The 20,514-nt window shown below is 45.0% G+C and overlaps 1 protein-coding gene across 2 annotated transcripts in view; it reads left to right on the forward strand.

Moving 5' to 3' along the window:
- The window catches only part of CREB3L2 (cAMP responsive element binding protein 3 like 2), a 111,401-nt gene extending 96,821 nt beyond the window's left edge, over nt 1-14,580 (forward strand). For both annotated transcript variants that reach the window (XM_082693197.1, XM_082693196.1), the window contains exons 9-12: nt 5,028-5,127; nt 5,395-5,521; nt 7,137-7,353; nt 9,003-14,580. In XM_082693197.1, coding sequence (XP_082549323.1) covers nt 5,028-5,127; nt 5,395-5,521; nt 7,137-7,353; nt 9,003-9,078 — 520 coding nt within the window. In that variant the 3' untranslated portion in view covers nt 9,079-14,580. The remainder of the gene's footprint in view (nt 1-5,027; nt 5,128-5,394; nt 5,522-7,136; nt 7,354-9,002) is intronic.
- The last annotated feature ends 5,934 nt before the right edge of the window (nt 14,581-20,514 follow it).

The following is a 20,514-nucleotide window of genomic DNA, read 5'->3' on the forward strand; positions in this document are numbered from 1 at the left end:
GCTCCAATTCTAAAGCCATCCCGTCCATTCTTGCAGTGTCTCAAGGAGGGACAGGTCTTGTAGTTTCCGTTTTCCTAATCAGGGCCCAGGTTTGACTTCCAGACACCTGACGTAGGTCAAGGAGCACCCTTGATTCTTTAACCTCTCACTTGGCATTTCATCTTTGGTATAGCCTGAGATGTGCCACAGGACAAACAATGTCATGTCATTGTTTTTATTTGTATCGTTGTCATAGAAACCTTGTTAGTATGGGTCCCTGATTTTTATTGTGGCTCTGCCATCTGTGGCTTGACCCCTGTTGATAGTAACCTTTTCTTTTCTTTTTTTCTTTTAGAGAGTGAGCTTGAGAGTGAGTGTATGTGGGGAAGAGCAGAGGGAGAGGCAGAGAGAGAAAATCTTAAGCAGGCTCCATGCCCAGAAGGAGTCTGATGGGCTCAATCTGATGTCCCTGAGATCATGACCTGAGTTGAAGTCAAGAATCAGACTCTTAACCAACTGAGCCACCCAGGTGCCCCTACAGTAACCTTGTCTTTTCTAAGGATGGACGTATCTCTTCATTGGGCTATTGTTGATATGACATTAATGTCATTGGGTTTAAGAAAAATCTACCTAACTGAGAGGTATTTTGGTTCTTGATTTTATTAGGTTATCAACAAGGGCATGTGTCATAGCACATTGGAAAGTCCATGAACTACAAAATCAGCTTTTACATATGAGGGCTTCAACTTAGGAATTACATGTCTTTGAGACAGTTCTTTGGTATCTCTCAGTATATGGGGTTCCTAGAACTCAGTCAGCGGGTGCTCCCTTTTAGTTACCTTTCCTTATGACGAAGATAAGTGTTTCTACTGTAGGAATGAATATATATGAGTTTCTCAGACTTGATTGGATCCTTGGAATCTGTTTAGATTTGGGGATGGATGACCTCCATCACTTTCCTTGGGTGAAATCACTCTGAGTTGCTGATTGATGGGCTTCAGAATGTCATCATTTCCATCATCAGCTCAGTTTACTTCCACTGATCCGAGCAGGAGAAGCAGCAGCAGGAAATAGCACATGATCGATCGCTGTTGCTTTCCACCAACTTCTCAAGCTTAAAAAAAAAAAAAAAATTCTGTTTTAAAACTACACGTTTGCTCATCTCAAAGAGAAGGATTATAGACTGTTAGAAATCAGGGACCATTAAACAACTATTTTCATTTGCAGTGGATTCAGAATATAATTATCTTGAGTTGGGAGATGATGCGCTGCTGAATGCCAAGTAAACTTCCACCCAACTGGAAAACATCTAGCCTTCCCTGCCCACCCAGCCAGACTTGGATGGTCCTTCTTCCACACTTGTAGCACTTTGCCTCTGTCCTTAGGGGTCCCAGCTTGAGGCAAGAACATCCTACCACCGGTAGACATGCTTAGGCAGGTGTGGTCTGCGAAGGGTCTGCTTTCAGACGCCACAATGGAGCGTCTTCAGTCTAGGGCAGGGGGTAGTGATCACAACCAGAAATTTGAAGGGAGGAGTGATTCCAAGTCATTGATGGATTTGGTTTTCGCAGGAAAGAAGTGTGGGATGATTGTGGGTGAATAAGGTTGGTTGGTAAAATAGGGAATTGGTTTCACTTTAAAATCACCTTAAGACTTTGGAGCAAAAAACAGTGTTTTTGGAAACATCTGGAAAGCTGCACAGAGCACAGCTGAACTTGAGTACCTCAGGCTGCCAGCTCAGGCAACAGGGGTGCCCCGTGGGAGTTGAGGTGCTTGCCCCCCCCACCAAGGCAGCCATTGCTTCAAGATGGCTCCTCAGAAGCAAGTGAGGAAACCGTAGTCTAGCGGGCAACAAACATATGACTCAGTACCACAGAAGGAGGCCAGAATATGAGAGAAAAGTGTTGTGCCCTATGGCCAAATGCAGGTCTTAGAATTCCAAAATACAGCAGGGAGAACCCAGGGAAAGCTTTGGCGCCAGCACCACTGAGGTAGTCAAGAAAATGGAAGCTACTGCCTGCCACATCCTAGGGCTGGGAGAACGAATGCTCCCCCAGGAAGTGGGTGTGCATTAGGTCACTTAGCACCCTGTTTGGGAAAGGCAGCTATGCCAGCAGCTAAGAATAGGGGGCTCGTCCAGAGTGCTGGGAGAAGAGGAAAAAGGCGTGAGGAGAAGAACTTGCTGCATTATCTGATCATTTCATTGCAAGCTCTTTTTTTCCCTTTTTCCTCAGCTTTCTAGAGGTATAATTGACAAAATTGTTAGATATTCAAAATAGACGTGATTTGAAATACGCATACTTTGTGAAAGTGTTCCTGACATCGAGTTAATTAACGCATCCTTCGCCTCACATGTTTACCGGTTTTTGTTTTGCATTTCCTAGTGAGTACATTTTAGTTTCACTCTCTTTGCAAATTTCCGTCATCCAATACAGTGCGACAGAGTACAGTTATTCTGTTGTACGTTAAATCCTCTTATGGCTTTTACCAACCTCACCCTATGCCTCCCACCCCCCACCCCTTCGCAACTGCTTTTCTACTTTGCTTCTGAGTTCAACTTAAAAAAAAAAAAAGAAGATTTTTCTTTAAAGGTTCCATATATAAGTGATACCATATGGTGTTTTTCTTTCTCTGTTTGGCTTATTTCACTTAGCGTAATGCCCTCCAGGTTCATCATCTGTATTGTCACAAATGACAGGCTCTCTGTATGAGGGATTTAATATAATCACACTATCAGAACTTCTTAGCCTTGAGTATCATATAGATACTTTTTATCTATCTATCCAGCTATCTAGCTATTTATTTATTTATTTATTTATTATTAACATATAATGTATTATTAGCCCCTGGGGTACAGGTCTGTGAATCATCAGGCTTACACAATTCACAGCACTCACCATAGCACATACCCTCCCCAGTGTCCATGATCCAATCACCCTCCCCTTAACCCCCTTCCCCCAGCAACCCTCAGTTTGTTTTGTGAGATTTAAGAGTCTCTTATGGTTTGTCTCCCTCCCTGATCCCATCTTGTTTCATTTTTTTCCCTCCCTCCCCCCACACCCCCTGCCCTGCCTGTCAACTTCCTCATATCAGGGAGATCATATGATAATCGTCTTTCTCTGATTGACTTATTTTGCTCAGCATAATACCCTCTAGTTCCATCATTGTCATTGCAAATGGCAAGATTTCATTTCTTTTCATGACTTCATAGTATTCCATTGTATATGTATACATCTTCTTTATCCATTCATCCGCTGAAGGACATGTAGGTTCTTTCCATCGTTTGGCTATTGTGGACGTTGCTGCTGTAAACATTCCTGTGCACATGCCCCTTTGGATCGCTACATTTGTATCTTTAGGGTAAATACCCAGTAGTGCGATTGCTGGGTCGTAGGATAGCTCTATTTTCAACTTTTTGAGGAACAGAACACTTAAAGAACATGATGCCTGAATATACAGAAACCAGATCCAAATGGTTTGATTATACTTCTAGGTTAACAATGAACAACAACAACAAAATGTACCATAAGGTACTAAAAAGACGTCCATGTTAATAGAATTTAAATTAATCGTACTGATTCATGGGATGAATGATTTTGTTTTGCTTAAATTAAATTCATCAGGACCACACAGCATTGTTTGTTGTTGTTGTTGTTTTGGTTTTTGGGGTTTGTGTGTGTGTGTGTGTGTGCTGTGCACTGCCCTAGTTCTGCCCCAGATCTTAGCCAGCTAGCTGCTATGGCCACCCTGTCCCTGCTTGGCTTAACCCTGGAAGAAACTCATGTCATTGGTGCTTGTCAGGGTGGAGGCTGCAAACTCTGAGAAGACTAGCCTGTCCTTCTAGTACTTGAAGGCTCGTCAGGAGGTAGATTGTGTCTAGAGGCAGGTTCCCCGGGAGAGCCCAGAATTCTGCAAACAAGTGATTTGCTGATGTTTCCAAATGAGCTTGTCTGGCTTTCTGATGTGACATCACAGCATGAATTTGTTGAAAATTTCTGAGACTCGAGAAAAAGCATCTGCTTATAAAATGGTTCCACTTTGCCGTGTGCACGGGGCTTGGGGAAGGAGTGAAGCAAAAAGAAGCTTCAGCTCTCGGCTGCTCACACGGGTTGATCCCAGAGGCTCTGATTCAGGAGGCTGTGTTGTAAGATCCTTTTCTGCGGCTTGCAGTGTTCAGAATTTGCAAAGAATGTCACCATCTGCTCTCTCTGTGACCTGATGTCACACAGACCAGAATATAGGATTCTCATCCCAAACCTTCCCTTTTAAGGGTATGCACAGTTGTCCAATTTTAGGGAGAGAACAACTCTTTTTTGCTTCTGCTCCCTGTCTCTTCCTGGAGAAGGAGCAGAGTCTGTGTGGAGGGGATGGTTCCCAAGAGCCCTGGCTCTGAGCATGCGTCCGGTCGGGCAGACTTCTTTGCTCTGTCGTAGTCTGGCTTTGTTTCTGACCGTAGAGATGCCGTGAGCCTGCAAGGACCATAGGTGTGAGGTGCCCCTGGCTGTTTGCCTCCCTGTCATTCTTGGTTTTCCTCTCTTCCTCCTCAAGTTTGCCATCTGAGTGACCGTGGCTCACGGATCCTGCCGCCATTTCCAGTGACAGCCACCACCTCTGGCCACTCCTTCAGGTCTCTGTGTTTCTCCTTCCTTATGTCCTCTTCAGCGTTTCCCTTCTCGTAGATAAATGAGATCCGCTGGTACCACCATCACCCACCCAGCTAATTGTTCTTTTTGTTTTTTTTTTTGTTTTGTCTCAGGGACTGTTAGACAAGTCCAAGCATTGTAGGGGATAACTCGGGGCATTCAGCTCTTACACAAAACAGCGCAAGAACTGGACAGGCTGCCAAACTGAGGGGCACATTCCAAACTCTGGGGAGTCCTGCCGCACGGAGGCTCAAAGGCACTGGGGTCCGTAGTATCTCCCTTGACACTGCATTCAAATTGAGATGCGAAGCTCTGGCAGCTTCCCTGGAGCCTGGGGACAGAGGTCGCCGGAAAGCACTCTCCTCTGTCTTAGACTCTTCATGCTTTGGTTTGCTGTGTTTGCAGAACTCTCCTGCAGCAACTACAAAAACTTCAGACTTTGGTGATGGGCAAGGTTTCGCGCACCTGCAAGTTGGCGGGCACACAGACGGGCACATGCCTCATGGTGAGTTTCCCAAAGGGACAGCGCCGCAAGTGCCCTGCCCCCCCGCCCCCAGTCACCAGTCTATCCCCAACTTGCCACATCCACGTCCACGTGGGGTTAGAGATGCTGTGTGGCTCTCTCTGATGTTCCCCGGGGCTGGCCAGTTGGCCCAGTCCAGCCTGGGGAAGGGGAGTCTGAGTCCCTGCACTTCCCTAGCTGTTGCGGGGCTTGAGGTTTGCTCTGGGCTCGTTTACTGACAGCTCCCTGTGCTCCCTCTCCCCCCTGCAGGTGGTCGTGCTGTGCTTTGCTGTCGCATTCGGCAGCTTCCTTCAGGGCTACGGGCCCTATCCTTCCGCCACCAAGATGGCTCTGCCCAGCCAGCATTCTCTGCAGGAGCCGTATACAGCCTCTGTCGGTAAGATGGCACTAGGCAACTTGTAAAGTGTCTTGTTTCATTTGTTCGGAGCTTTCTGGAAGCTCATCTTTCTGAGGGAGGTCTTATGAGAAAGTCTTATCTTTAAAAACTAGTAGAAGCGTAGCTTCTCTCTTGAAGGGAGGGAAGAAGGCACAGCGGGTCTGGTGCCCAGGCCTCTGGCTCCCTTCTTGTGCCCCTCCTGCCTCAGCCTGAGGCTCCACTGGGAATTCTCTAGAGCAGAGTATGGCAGAATACAGTTTGCAGATTCTTGCTCTAGGCAAATTCTGAGGTCTCCTTTTTGAGCTCTGATAAAGGGGAGGGAGGTAGATTTGGCGGGGTGGGGGGAGTAGTAGGTGGAGGGGGGACATTAAGCTTTCCCTGACATTTTATTTTATTTTATTTTTAAAGATTTTATTTATTTATTTGTAAGAGAGAGAGAGTGAGAGCGAGCACAGGCAGACAGAGTGGAAGGCAGAGTCAGAGGGAGAAGCAGGCTCCCTGCGGAGCAAGGAGCCCCATGTGGGACTCGATCCCAGGACGCTGGGATCATGACCTGAGCCGAAGGCAGCTGCTTAACCAACTGAGCCACCCAGGCATCCCTTTCCCTGACATTTTAAAGGACTTCCCTGGGTTTCTACTTCTATTCATTGGAATTGTATGTTGCCATAGTTAAGAGTTCGTGAAATGAATCGGTCTGTCTTACAACACATTATGACCAAGATTTAGAGAATTTAGAGACTCAGGTGTTAGAAGTGTGATAACCTCACCTAGTTCAATGATCCCTTTTAGGTATGTAGGAAATAATGAAGTAGCCTTTGGGCATCATAACATACACACAGATACCTGCACACACTAATAAGAGCAAGTGTGGAATTGGGTGTTAGATTGGCAGCAGGCTCAGTCTTGCTGTTCTGAAACGTCTCTGATCTTCCCCGGGTGGTTATCTCTCTGCCAGGTTTATGACAGAAATGCTAGCATTTCAACCACATAATTTCAGTGATCTCTTGGGAAATTCTTTTTTTTTCCCCCCTAAGGGAATGTATCTGTAAATTTAAATGGAAGCCAATGAGAGCAGAGTTTCTGTGTTGTGGAAAATTGCTACAGAGCCATCCAGCTCTGCAACTCTCCTATAAAACAAAGAAACTGTCTCTGTCATTTGATTTATGGCTTTGGCTTTGGAGCTTCTCTCTGGTTTCCAGATGAAAATGCAGTTTTCTGCCCTCGTGCCTTCTCTCCATGCAAGATCAACCCATTGGAAATGTTTCTTGTTTTAGCTGGTCTGGACATCTCCAAGTATTTGACTCCCATTCTTCATGGCTTGTTCCCCTCAGATGGTTATGGGTGGGCAAGGAGGGGAGTTTTATTTTCAAAGCAGTGGGGATGGCGGTTTGCTTCATGTCTATTTGCTTTCTGTTGTTCTTACAGCACTGGATAATTGATACAATGTTTCACTGCACAAAACTCTGAAACCCTGAAGCCTTTCTGGAAAGCCAGCGCCAACAGGCACCCTCCATTCTGGGCAAAAGAACCCACAAGTTAGCATCTGTTTCTGGCGCTGGGATAGGATAAACCCTGTGGTCTTTCCCTAACACCTGTTCCTTTGCTCTGTCCTCAGTGAGATCCAGAAATCTGCTGATCTACGAGGAACATTCCCCGCTGGAAGAGCCGTCCAGCCCAGCCTCAGCTGGGGAGCTTGGGCACTGGGACCGAGGATCCTCTCTGCTCAGGGCATCAGGCCTGGAGACGAGGCCTGATGTGGATCTTCCCCATTTCATTATCTCCAATGAGACCAGCCTGGAGAAATCCATGCTGTTGGAGCTACAGCAACACTTGTGAGTCAAGTACACATAGATCTGGCTCCCCTGAGGCGCGCATGATGGGTTGTGGGTTGGCAACCTGGAATGTGGGGTGTCGACTTTCCCATGGGCCCAGTCCAGGTCTTGTGCTCTTTCAGGACCTCTCTCCGGGACCTGGGACTCTGGGAGAGGCTACTACTTGCCAACAGCTGCCCTTAACAGAGATGGGGTTGTGGGGGGAGTGTGGTGGTGGAGGACCTAGGTAGGATGAGCTGCCCTTGTGTCTGCTTTGTCACTGGGGAGCTGGTCATGGTGGCTTGACTCCCTCCTTCCTCCCCTCAGAACCTCATATAGAAAAAATACAGCCCAGCCGAAGCGGCGCGCTTACCATGCAGACGCAGCCTCAGGACCTTTCCCTCCCTTTCTCCCTCTAGAGATGTGTGTATGTTCTGCTTGATGTCAGCGTAGAGTTTTATGATTTATATACAAATAAATGTGTATTATTTTTAATTATAGATTTATATTGAGGGACATCATTTGAGAGGCACTTTGCACAGATGGGTTTCCATATGGAAAATAACACTGGGCTCCAATTCTCCGTATGTTGTTTCTTTTAGGACATTAGGGGGGAAAGTCTTTTGGGAAACTTAAAGGCATAAAGGATGGTCAAATAGTGTTATTGTGCTGGGGGAGGTTCCTGAAAATGCCAGACAGCACAGGAAGGAGGGTCTGCGTCCACACTCCTGGTTATGTGTGGCCTGGTTGGTGATCTAGCTGAACTAACCCCTGTGCTTCCCAGAAATGATGCTCTTCCAATGCAAGGGCTCCCACTTGAAGACTCAACTGCAAATTCTGCAGCTTTTCCCCCTAAAGCTGTGGGAAAGGTTCATAATAACATGTACTTGTATATGTTTACATGATACATGCATATTGAATGTTTACTGCATCTACTCTCGTAAGTACTATGCAAATGTGATCTATAAATCCTTTTAAATACTTTAAGAGGCTAGGTGTTATGATTTCCATTACAGAGAAACTTGTAGAGGTGCCATTGGGAGCTATGGAACACTCCACTGCTTGGTTACGTGGCTCATGCCCCAAGTCCTCTCCTCTCTTGGCTCCACTATTTGGGGCCCCATTAAAACTCTCACTTGTTCTAGGATGTCTCCCTGACACCAAAGCCCTCCTCTGAGAGCCTAGAGACTTTCTAGACTGTTATATAATTTAATAACATGTTTATTTTCTATTATATGTTTAGTGTTATTTCAACTTAATTTTTTTTAATTTATCTGAAATTCTAAACCAGGGATCAGACTTTTTCTTTTTATTCTTTTATTTCCAGAGTGTAGCATAGGGTTACTCATCCTCTGTTGATATATTTGCTTAAAGCAATCTATAACAAGTCAGCATCAAACCATGCTTATCCTCTGGGTTGGGATGTCTCCTCTTGGGTAGGGATAAAGGAAGGAATGTGAACGAGCTGATGGGCTGGTAGTGGGAGACACTACAGAGAATTTCTAGTAGGAACAGAGGATTTCTAGTAGGTGGGCAAAGACTGAGAACCCGCTTGGGGCTGCCCTCAAAGTTGACGAAGTTGCCGTCATGGAATGATTATATCATACTCCCAAGCACGAGAATTGTAGTTGTCAGTCAGCTAAGACTCTTCCCTTTTGGTATCTTTCCAGGGTCAACGCCAAACTGGAGGGGAACGAGACACTAAAAGTTGTAGAACTCGACAGAAGAGTGAACGCCACTTTCTAAAGAGGCTGTCCACCTCCCTCTTTCTCTTCACTCTGCTTTCCTGTCCCCAAACCACCTTTGTCATAAGCTTTTCCTTTTTTGCCTTTGATCTGGATGAAGACCTGGGCAAGCCGTCATGGCTTTGGATGGGAGGACAGCCTGGGATTCCCACCTGTGGTGAGAGAGCACCTTCCCTCCGTCCCATGCCCCCCCGAAGGAGGGAGCCCAGCATCCCTCCCCCCTCCTGTTTACCGCCATAGGAAATTGTTCTAGGGTTGGGGCTGGAACAAGCAGGCCCGTTTCTACCAATAGTGCCAAAAAGATACTGCCTGATTTTCACTATGGGATGTGACCATCTGTTTGGAGAAGAGAGGACTCTTGTTCATGTGAGACCCCAGACTCTAGCCTTGAAAATTCCAGGATGCCTGTTGGGATCTGGCAAAGCTCTGACTGACGTCCTGCCTTCCTCAGCCTTGGTCTCTGGTGTGTCTGCACCCCGACAGCCCCGGAAGTTCCAGCGCCTTCAGTGAGCACCCCAGCCACTCTGCCCCATCAGAGCCCTCGCAGATCGTCCTCCCCGCACTGGAGCGAGGGCTCTCCCGTCCCCATTCTCAGGCCGCAAGTGCAATGCCTGAAAGAATCAGGCTTCTCTACTCCAGGCGAACCTGCCCCGTCTTGTTGCTTGTAGGGCATCCTCACAACTGGTGTCCCCACATACCCCTAGGCCTGCCTCCCGGCTTCTCCTCCCCATTTGTAAATAGTATTTATTAGCTCGCTGAGGCTTCCCTGCTAGCAACCACCCTGAAAAGATCCAATGTCTCCCTCCAAACTGGTCTTTGGAGCTAGCTAGGAGGGCACCCGAGCTCTGCGATTCCCCAATCCTCCAGATGGTGTTTTTTGATTTTTGTTTTTTCCCGTGTTTTTCTGCTTCTTCTTCCCCTTCCTCCTCCTTCCACTGGAGGCCTCTAATTATAATCGGGAAATCCCCTTAAGCGTGTGTCCTCCTGCAGAATGAAGTCAGAGGGAAAGATGGAGTAATGCCTTGATCAGGTCTGTGGCTCTGTGTTCAGAGGCTTTTTCTGTCCTGTTCCCATAAGAGAAGGGAGTCCTTGTCCTTGACAACAGGCGTTTCAGACAACCTTGCTGGCTTGCCTTTCCATGCCTGCTCCTAGCGCCTCCCCACTCCCAACCCCCACCACCCACTTCTGCTTTACCCTCCTCTTCTGCCTCAACACGAGGGGTGGGCCTGAGGCCTGGGGTCGGAGTAGGTGACATTTGTGTATCCATAGTCTTACCTTTTATAGTCAGGTTTGGCTACTTTGCAGCTTACCCAAAGAGATACAACCTAAACCCCCCGACCTACTTTTTTTTTTGTCTGTTTGTTTAATGATTAAAAGTAACTTTTGTAGTTGAAAAAATTCTTTCCTCTTTCATACAAATAAGAAATGGAAATTGCCTTTTTATTGTATAATGTAGAAGATCCCCTTTAAGTGTTTTTCCCTAGCTTGGGAGAGATTTTGTTTAAGAAATCTGCTTGCATTTTGTATTTTATTTTTAGTAGTAGCTAAAGGACCTTTAGCTTTAACTCCTCTCTCTGTCTGTCTCTGTCTCTCTCTCTTTGCGGTCTACACTGTCATTGAAACCTGCACTTACAAGGGATTAAGCCCATGCCTGGGCCTTCCATTCATATTGGATGCAGGACTTGCTGTCATTAGCATTTTTCCATCGTACCTCATAAGCAGATCCCTGTTCTGTCTGCCTACGTACATCTGGGGCTCCCTGTGAGTGATTCCTCTCTCTCTCTCTCTCTCTCTCTCTCTCTCTCTCTGCTGTGGTGGAAAGTTCCGGACCAGGAGATGTCAAGGGTGTCTTCTCAGCCATGTGTAAAGCTGGATTGGGGCTGCTGTCCACCGTCTCAGGGTCCCCTGCGTTGGGGAGGGAGAGCAGAGGCTGTGTGGGCTGTGGAGGAAGAGGGCTTACTAATGTGCCTCCTCCCCTTGCTTCTCTATCTCCATTCCCTCCTTCCCTTCTGCCTCCAGATCTTCCTGGGCCTGGCTGGCGTCAGGTAGTCATGGGCGACTGCTGACCCTCTCTTTAAAATGCCTTGTAATTATCAGGCAAGGGCACCGATGGGGGCCTAAAAAGGTAAGAAGAAGGAACTCAAGTAGTATTCGGTCAACGAGAAAGGAAAGGCCTTATATTGGGGGCAGAAGTGTGAGCATGGGTCAGCCGAATGACCTGCTGCGGTGGAACCAGATCAGGTTTTGAAGCCTCCTGGATTAGCCAGCGTGGGAAACCCGCTCTCCTGACTGAGGCAGGAGAAGGGACAGGCCAGCAAATGTCCGGTACCTCCCCTTAGTACCTTGAGGATTTTATTTTCTCCCTAGCTACCCTTGCTTGTCATCCCCCTCTCCAGACCTCCACACAGCAGGCCGTTTCCTCTGGGAAGCTGTTCTTCCAGAACTGAAGCTGTATGTGGAAACAGGAGACATCGGCCTGGGAGCTCCAATGGCCACGTTAAAGGGGGTTCCAAGAACCAACCTTGCCGCTGTTTTGAGCACAGCCTTTGCCCTCCACTCCCTACTTGGACACGTCAAGGGAACGAAACACTTATCCCTTTAGGAGGATGCCAGGGGGTCGAGAAGACACAAAAGAGTTGGATAATGCCAAGTGATGAAGGGATGTGTGCTCCTTTGCTGTTCTGGGGTTAAGCCCCGGTACCGGTGGTTTTGCTCCCCCCAGAGAGCAGTCCCATACCCCTGTCGGTAATGCCTGGTTAACCCTGAAGATTTCAAGGAGAGGCAGACGTTGGCTTCCGAACTTGAGTTTTGAAATCTGTGAGACTGTTAGTATCCCCATAAACCATAAATAATAAATAGGCAACTCATAAGTACATTAATTCTGGTTTTCATCAGGTAAACAGCGTTTCCTCTTTTTTCTCCTTGATTCCCCTGGTGTAGGAGATGTCTTGCAGACATTCCGAGAACAAGCGCTTGCTCACTGGCTGAGCCCCGAGTGACCCAGGCACCCCCCAGCTTGGCCCTTTACACAGCTCTTAACTCTGCTTAGAAAAGGATACTGGAGATGAAAGGCCTCGGTGCCCGTTTAAGAAAGAATTCCTGTGAAGTGTTAGGACTCTGGAGCCTTGGTCACATAAGGAGAGTGTTATGTAAAAATCTGACAGCTGAACTAGGTTGCTGCTTTTGGTGGGGCGGGGAGAGATTTGACATCAGCTTAGGCAAAATGAGATCACCTTTTTGTTAATAAAAATGATTTTGATTTGGAGAACTACTCTGTGGGTTGTGAGAGCAGCTTTTAGCTCAACTTAGTTACAAACCAACTAGCATTCCCAGGTTCTTTTCCCTCCTCTCAATCTCTCCGTTTAGCCTGAATGCCAAAAGAGGGCGTGAATGTCAGATGCCCATAGAAGCGGGGAGTGTTGAAGTGATTCAGCTTCATGACACAGTGAGACCCTGTCCAGAATTTTGGTCACATGTGTGTCATTAAAATTTTTCAACACTTCATGGCTTCTTTCTTCCACGGCCTCAGACCAAGAAAACCACAAAGCGAGCATCAGAGGCATCTTGGGGCCAGCTCTCGAGCACTCATCCTATGGGGCACGTCCTCGAGTCTGACCACCAAATGGAGACATCCCACTCTAGTTGGAGGAAATGGGCCCTCCATGCTGGTCTTGCTCACGTGGGGGAGACTGGAGATGAAGGAAGAGGTTTTTGGCCTCCCCCTGGTCTGCATGAGTCATAACTTGGATTCCGTCGAATACAACCTTTGCAAAACCTTTATTCAAGACCCCGGTTCTCCTGCTCGAAGTGCTGACAGGACCTCTGAAACCATTAGCAGGTAGCGCTCTAGTGAGAGCCATTTCATTGGAATGTTGAGACAATTAGGGGACATGTGATAGTGTGAGCCCCTCTGGGAGGCCAGTTATAGAAGCCAGTGGGAGGCTGTGAAGGAGCCAGAGATGGATTTCAGGTTTCCCAGTCAGTCAGTTCCAGCAGTCTGTCAGTCCATCAGTCCCTCAGTCAGTCCTCAGGCTTTTCAGTTTTACGGAGGCAGAGTTCTGCATGGAGCCCTAGGGATTGTTGAGGAGTCAGGGGTCTGAGGAGGTTTCATTAATCAATAGCTATTCAAAGACAAAAGCACTAAGCCTCTCTCTCTCTCTCAGACACATGCACAAATGTCCCCCTTGTCTCCAGCACATATCTGCCTTAAATGTGCCTTATATACATCCGCCAGGATGACTGAAGACTCCTTGGTCCCTGGGAGATGTTACGGATAGCCTTGTGGTATTAGGCTGAAGCAAGTGTGGGGAAAGAGCCTTTTTCCAGGGGCTCAAAAGTGGCTTCCTAAAAATGAACCACGATCAGATTTGCACATCAGGAGAAAAGAAATGCGGTTTTGTCCATCAGGAAAATCCCATTTTGTAGAGCTGCAGTCACATCAAAAACCGGCCAGCCTGGATTAAAGTTATCATCAATCCTCACAGCAGAACATTTTCTCAGGGCCAAGGAACTTGGCCCGTTCAAGGATTAATGTTCTGCCTCTCTGTGGCCAAAGAGCCCACGCTTAGCACAGGAAAAATCTAGGTGTTGTTTCAAGTTGTCACTTTGGGCATCGTAATTCAGGAATGCTTTATTTTTGTCTTGGTTTGGAGAAGGAAGAGAAATACTATTTCTTGAGCACCTTCTAAGTACTGGGTACTGTGCTTAATACATCGAGGCTTTCCATTTTATAGAGAAAACAGGGCAACTCGTTACCAGGAGACAGGTAGACCTCTAAGAGATGTGGAAAGTACAGTATGTGGATTCGGTTGGGCAGATTCCTCTCTGGGAACCTGTAAGGTTCTCTGGTCCCTGTGCTGGGGCCACTGTGTGAGCATTCAGCTCTTTGCTTTCTGCTGGAGGTACTCACCCAACACTCATGTCCTGTCTTGTTCATCTAGTCGCCTGTGAATTCCAACTAGCAGGCTTTCCATCCTGGAAAAGAAAAACCAGGGATTTTCACTCCATTCCTCTGCTCCTGTCCTTTGCTCACCAGCTAAGTGAGAACATAAACTTTCTGCACCACGGACCCGTGGCCTGCCCTCCTTAGAGCCTCGCCCTTGCAGAGAAAATGCTTTAGGAGTCTATGGAAAGCACCAGTACACCTTGGCGAATCGTGAGGGACCCTACTGAAACAATGCTAAGCAGACTCTAGACTGTATCTCCCGTGAGCTTTAATGGCCATGCGGACAGGCCGAACTTTCTACTCTCTCTTGTAATAGTTCTGTAGGTCAGCAGTGTTTAAGTCTAAACAGATTGTGAGTCTGTTATCTGTCATATTGTGCTGTTGTTGTTTTTTTTAATGGCTTTTTAGTCTTTATCATAGCTAAGTAAATACCAAGAATTAAAAAAAGCTTTGTAGGATACTTGTACTTAGTGTGGGGGGAAAAAATGAACTGAAAAATTGTTACGCTTTTGTATTTCCATTTCTTGCGAATAAAAATATTTTTTTCTTAATTAGTAACACGTTGTCCTGTCTTTCAAATTCTGCTCATCTGGTTTTGAAAGCATTTTGCTTTTCGAAGGAGCGTGGCTTTCATCTATGTGTGCCTAACCATTCTTTTCTGATTATCTAGCTGACAGAAGAACCTCCAACGGCAATTTGTCTGATATGTAGGACTGAAATCCAAGCCTCCATTGGAGGAATATGGAGACATGGAATTGTTTTCTCAGTCAGTCCCAGGAAGAAAAACAGCGTTCTCTGGAGATTTTTGCCGCCTGACTGCTGAGTTCACTGTCTACTACAACTGTGCACTAACTAGATTACGGAATTCTTCCGATTTGATACTGCTATCCCCATCTTGGGATGCTGGGAATGATGGTCTGGGCTGGAGCCAGGAGAGAAGGCTTTTTCTTCAGATGGACAGTCACAGGGAACGCCTAGCCCAGCGTCGTGCTCCAGAAATTCTAATGAAATGGTTGATAAAGGTCAACACACTCAAGCAGAATCATCATGATTCCATTGCAGTTTCAGCGTTCAAATTTAATTTTCTCCACTCAGAGAGAGTGGGGCTTCATTTAGCCTCAGAAAGAGTACCCAGGATGTTAAGAGATGAAGGCCATGGACTGCGCTTACCTACAAAAGTACCTTTTTTTTTTTTTTTTAAAGCAGCGTGACTATTCCTGCTTTGGGCCAAAGGGTACATTAGTGTCCTGCTGCCTTTTCCCTCTGAGCACCTTGACCTTCTTCTCTTCTATTTACACACAAGGGGCCTTTCCCTGTAAAAGCTCTAAGTAACACATTTTCCCTCTTTTCTTCTTATATTGGGAGCCGATTGTGGAAGCCCCCCTTTTGACATGCTGATATCTGCCCAGTGATGAGTGGAGGGGGCTAATACTCTGATTTGAGAACATTCTGTATTAATCGTGCCTTTATATTTTTCTGTGAGACCTGTAGAGGGTGGTGGTTCTCATTCCCAGGAAAAGAGGTAAATCAGAGAGCAGATGTCAAAAGGCCCAGTCCTGTGCTTAGGTTCCAGGCTAAAAAACATACCCCAGTCTCTGAAAATGGGAGCCACTAAGGCAAGGAAACAGTGGTAAATACAGTGGGGGAAAGAAACCGGCTGGATACAGGAGAGAAACGTTAATGGATTTTTGCACAGTTTTATCAACTTGCTAGCTGTGAGGGAAAAGAAGATATTTACTGAGCACCTATTCTGCACCAGGTGACCTTTATGTATTATCTGTGATCTTTATTTCCTCTAAAAACTTTATGAAGGTTATATAATTTCCCCCTTTCATAGTTGAGAAAGCTGAATGTAAAAAGGGTAAAGAACATACTCTAAGTCATACAGATGAGAGAAGTGAGCCTTGCTCTTCTCTAACTCGGAGTACAGAGTCTTCGAACTATGCTGTGCTGTGCTTTAGAGCTTGGAGATTTTTACTTGTCAAAATACAGGAGTTAGCCTATGTCAGACTACAGACCTTCAGCTTGTGCATAAATATTTCTGGTTTGGTCCCATGATGTTTCAAACATTTAAAAATTACCCATTAACTTTCAACATTCAGAGATTTCTCCTAACACCAGATTTTTATCTTCCCTTAGAAGACTGGAGGATCCACTAACTTTGGGTGCTGAGTAATGCGAGCGTTCAGTAGCATGGGTCATCTTGGGTGGCCACATGTCTATGCCTCTGCTGGTTCACTCATGTACGTCGCTTCCCGGGTCCTTCTGTCATCTGGATTCACAGGGAAGGGAATCAAGGATAAGATGCTGAATTGATGACAGAACTAGGTTCCCAAAAGACAGGAACTGAGAGGCCTGAGTAGGGAGACACCAGGCTATGCCTCATCTGGGCATGTGACACAAAGTTATCTAAGTCACCGATGACCCCGCCAGTGGGATTGCTTTTCAAGGTGCCACTGCCATATTGTTTTTCTGAAATTCACAGGGTGGAGCTTTAACATAGATGGTTAGATAGATAGATAGATAGATAGATAAAGTATCTCCCTCAAAAATCCCCTGTCTCTACAGAGGGGGGAAAAAAGAGAAGATGGCTCATCTCAGTCATTTCCTAAAAAATAATCCAAGTCACCGTTTGAGAGGCTGGTTACACTTGACCCCTCATTTGGTGAGCCTGGGCAGGTGGCACAAGTTGATGTTGTCTTCCAATGGGCACAGCTGTTGCTAGATCTTTTGGCAACTCAAAAGAAGCATTCTGGCCCTATGAGGAGCCCATGTGTTCTCCTCCTCCCTCTCTGCTGTTGTTTTTAGATGGAGGAACAAAAATAACCACTGAAGAATACCATGAAAGCTGCCAGAGAGGCTGTTGTGCTCTTCTCCAAGAGTCTGTTTCAAAATGTTTAATGTTTCTTGAGTGAAAAGTATTTGGGAATTGGGGCTGCCAAAGTGTTCATCGGTAATGTCCTCCCCAGTATTACTGCAAAACAGATGGTAGGTTGAGTTTCCTGATGGGTGCATGAGACGGTCCAGGTGCTTGGGCTGGTTCCAAGAAAACCCCCCACCCTGAGAAACAAATGTAAAAATACAACCACCTACATATTCAGAGACCACCAGGACAGAAAAGATGTCCTCAATCCCCAAATGTTCCCTTGTTTGACTTAGTTATTACTTAAATGCTTTCAAGGGTTGATACAGTTTTTAAACTTCGTTTGAGAGAGTGTAAATGGTAAGTAAATGCAGAAAAGAAAGTATAGTTGATGTGCTATGTCCGATACTGCACACGTAATTCCATGCAAACCCACCTCAGGATCAGAACTGGAAGGCGGATATAAGTTGAACTAGGAGGGGCGCTATAGGGAAAGTCTGAGTAGGGACTATATATATGACATAATGGGGGTAAGAAGAGGTAGAAAGAATGCTGTTGGAATCAATGGCAAAATTTTCCTACAGTACAATCAAATTTTAAAATATTTCAGTTATATGGTACATAGCTAAAAAATTAGGATACCAAAAATCTCTTATTGAAAAATAGTCCAACCAGGTGATTCACAGACCTGTACCCCTGGGGATAAAAATATATGTTTATAAAAAATAAAAAATTTAATTAAAAAAAAAAAAGAAAAATAGTCCATTTTTCTATGTCTTTTCTATCCACCAGTCCTACTTCTTGGAAGGAACCAGTTTCAATTTTTTCCTCATTTATCCTTATACTTCTTTTAAAAAAAAAAAAAAAAAGATTTTATTTATTTGAGAGAGAGAGAGACCATGAGTGAGCGCGAGTAGGGGAAGGGGCAGAAGGAGAAGGAGAGAGAGAATCCCAAGCAGACACCACACTAATTGAAGAGCCCCATGTGGGGCGCACTGAGATCATGACCTGAGCCAAAAATCAAGAGTTGGCTGCGTAACTGGTTGAGCCACCCAGAGGCCCCTCTCTATATTTCTAAATAACAAGTTTATGCCATTAATACTTGATATATCAAATTTAGACAGTTGCTATTAGTTATTCTTATGCTTACAACAATTTTTCAACCTCTAGAGCACACACACACACACATGCACACACACATACTTCTCTCCCCGTTTTCTTCCCACTCCGTCTCTCTTCCATAATCAAGCTTCCTCAAAGATCTGAATGGCTATTGTCCATTCACATGCATTACAATGTACAATGATTGTTATTCTAAGTTTGGGAGTCAGGGTAAGGGGATAGTTATTTTCCCGAGGTGTGCTTCAGACAATGGAGGGAGGGACTGGGAAATCAATTTAGTGTGTTTTGACCAATTTAAAAAAGAGAGAGAGAAACAGAATGGAATGCAATAGAATGGGTTGGGATGGAAGGAAATTACAGAGTAAAATAGAAAATAGAATGTGCCTAATAGAGGTAAGACTGTTCCATGTAACTTTAATTTCAGTGTTGTGTGTATATATCTGAGTATTATCTTGGGCTATAACTTAACAGATATCTTTCTGAGGGTCACAATAAAAAAGTTTTAAATTCTCAAAAAAAACCTTAATAACCTCACTGAATCCTCTCTCTGTAAGGAGATAAGATGACAAGGTAGTTTTTTTGTTGTTGTTGTTACAATTCCTAAAGAGTAGCATATGAATATCTGGGACCATTCAAGCTTCCTAAGAGCAAAGTTTCAGTCCTGCCGGAGGAATGTGACTGAGTGTAGGTGTTCATGGATCAGCATGGGGAACAGTACCAGGGAGAACTGGAGTTTAATTAATCCTTTTGTTTGGGCTCCATGCCTCACTTCTGCTTTCTTCTGTATCTGGTGGCTTAAGTTGTGTTTTAGTTAGATCACCTCAAAGAACATTCAAGAATTTTCTAGATGATTCAGTACTTGCTCTCACCTACCATCACCTACTTGATGTAGTAAAGGACTAGCTAGCACCACGGACAAGGAGTGAGTGAGTCTTTCTCTCCCTTGCCCCAACTCCCATCTCCCTCTATCATTGCTAAGCCTTTAGTGGTCTCTTGTGCTGTGTTCATTGCACTAGGGGGTGTCTGAATTTTGTACAGACAAAGGCAAAATGGTTCTGCATGTCTAAAAGCAAATGTTATTCATAACTAAGAGTTAGAACTTTTGGCACAAAATTTAAAACAATTTTCAGGCTAGGATAAAAAGTCTATTAGAAGCTGAACATACCCTGGGCTAAAAAGGGGGAGAAGATAATATGGCAAAGAGGGGACCTCCCAACAGGACCATATGGCATGTCACCCATCCTTGTAAGGTTTATTCCCTTTGCCTTTCCTGGACACCTGATTTCCGCAGCTATGCAGGCAGAACTAAGAGGTAAAGTGGATGGCAGTAGGTAGAGACAGATTACTTGGTGTATGGAATACCTATTTTTAGGTCCCAAACCTGACCTTTCCAATAACAGGTTCATGGAGCCCTGGCTTTGCAATGTATCTCAAAGTTTCTGTTCGTACATGAGGTTGTGACTGTCATGAATTGAGTACAGTAAGAACCTGCCTCAAGGCATAGGAAGCGGGTGTGGTTTTGGTCCTGAATTAATTCACATGGGCAATGTTCCATTCATGTCTAGCTACCACATTTTAAAAACATGTCTCATAAACCTTCTTAAGATTGAAAAGCTTTTATCAAAATGGTTGCATCAATTTTTTCTTCCACCACCAATATATGTGTTCCTGCTTCCCAATACTCACACCAATTCATAATTTTTTTTCTTTCAATTTTTGCTGGTCTTATGGGTATAAAATGACATCTTGTAGTTGTTAGGTTTGAAGTAGAATACACTTTTTGTTTTTTTCCCAAGGACATTATTTGAATTTTTTTCCTGGACATTTAACTTGAACATTTGAAATTAGTGTTTACTCTCCCTTTGAACAACCTACAGAACTTAGCATGCCTTAATTCTGAGCAGCTCTTCTGTTTTCGTTCAATTTCTGTGAAGTATTTTAGTTGTAAAGTCGATCGTCGTTCTTCACAGATACCTTGTTTGTGAATTTGCTTACTCATTAAAATTTATCTGTAACCCAGAAATCGATATCCACAGCACTTTCATGATAATTCATGGACTTGAACAGGACAGCAAAAAATCTGAGTTGCCTGATGCGCATGTTCCCAGTGAAGGTCAGACAAGGTAATTCTCTGCCTTTCTGTTTCAACTCTTCTATTGTCAACACTGCCCTTTTGGTGATCTATTTGGTGTCATTTTTTCCTCCATTTTTGTGTTTCTGTTGGTGATCTTACTGTTTAAATGGCCCCCAAACATAGTGTTGTAGTTCTGTCTAGTGTTCCTAAGGGTAAAAAAGCAGTGATGTGCCTTGTGGAGAAAGTATGTATTAGATAAGCTTCATTCAGGCATGAGGTATAGTACTGTTGGCTGTAAGCTCAGTGCTAATAAATCAACAATACAATATATCCAGAAAAAGGAAGAGGAAATTCTGATATGTATGTGAGGTTGCTCTGGAAAGTGTTTAAGTAATATCTGTAGTGAATAATGATGCTATTGAAAAGATGGAAA

Source organism: Mustela nivalis (genome assembly GCF_964662115.1).
Source record: "Mustela nivalis genome assembly, chromosome: 12".
Taxonomy (NCBI): Eukaryota; Metazoa; Chordata; class Mammalia; order Carnivora; family Mustelidae; genus Mustela; species Mustela nivalis.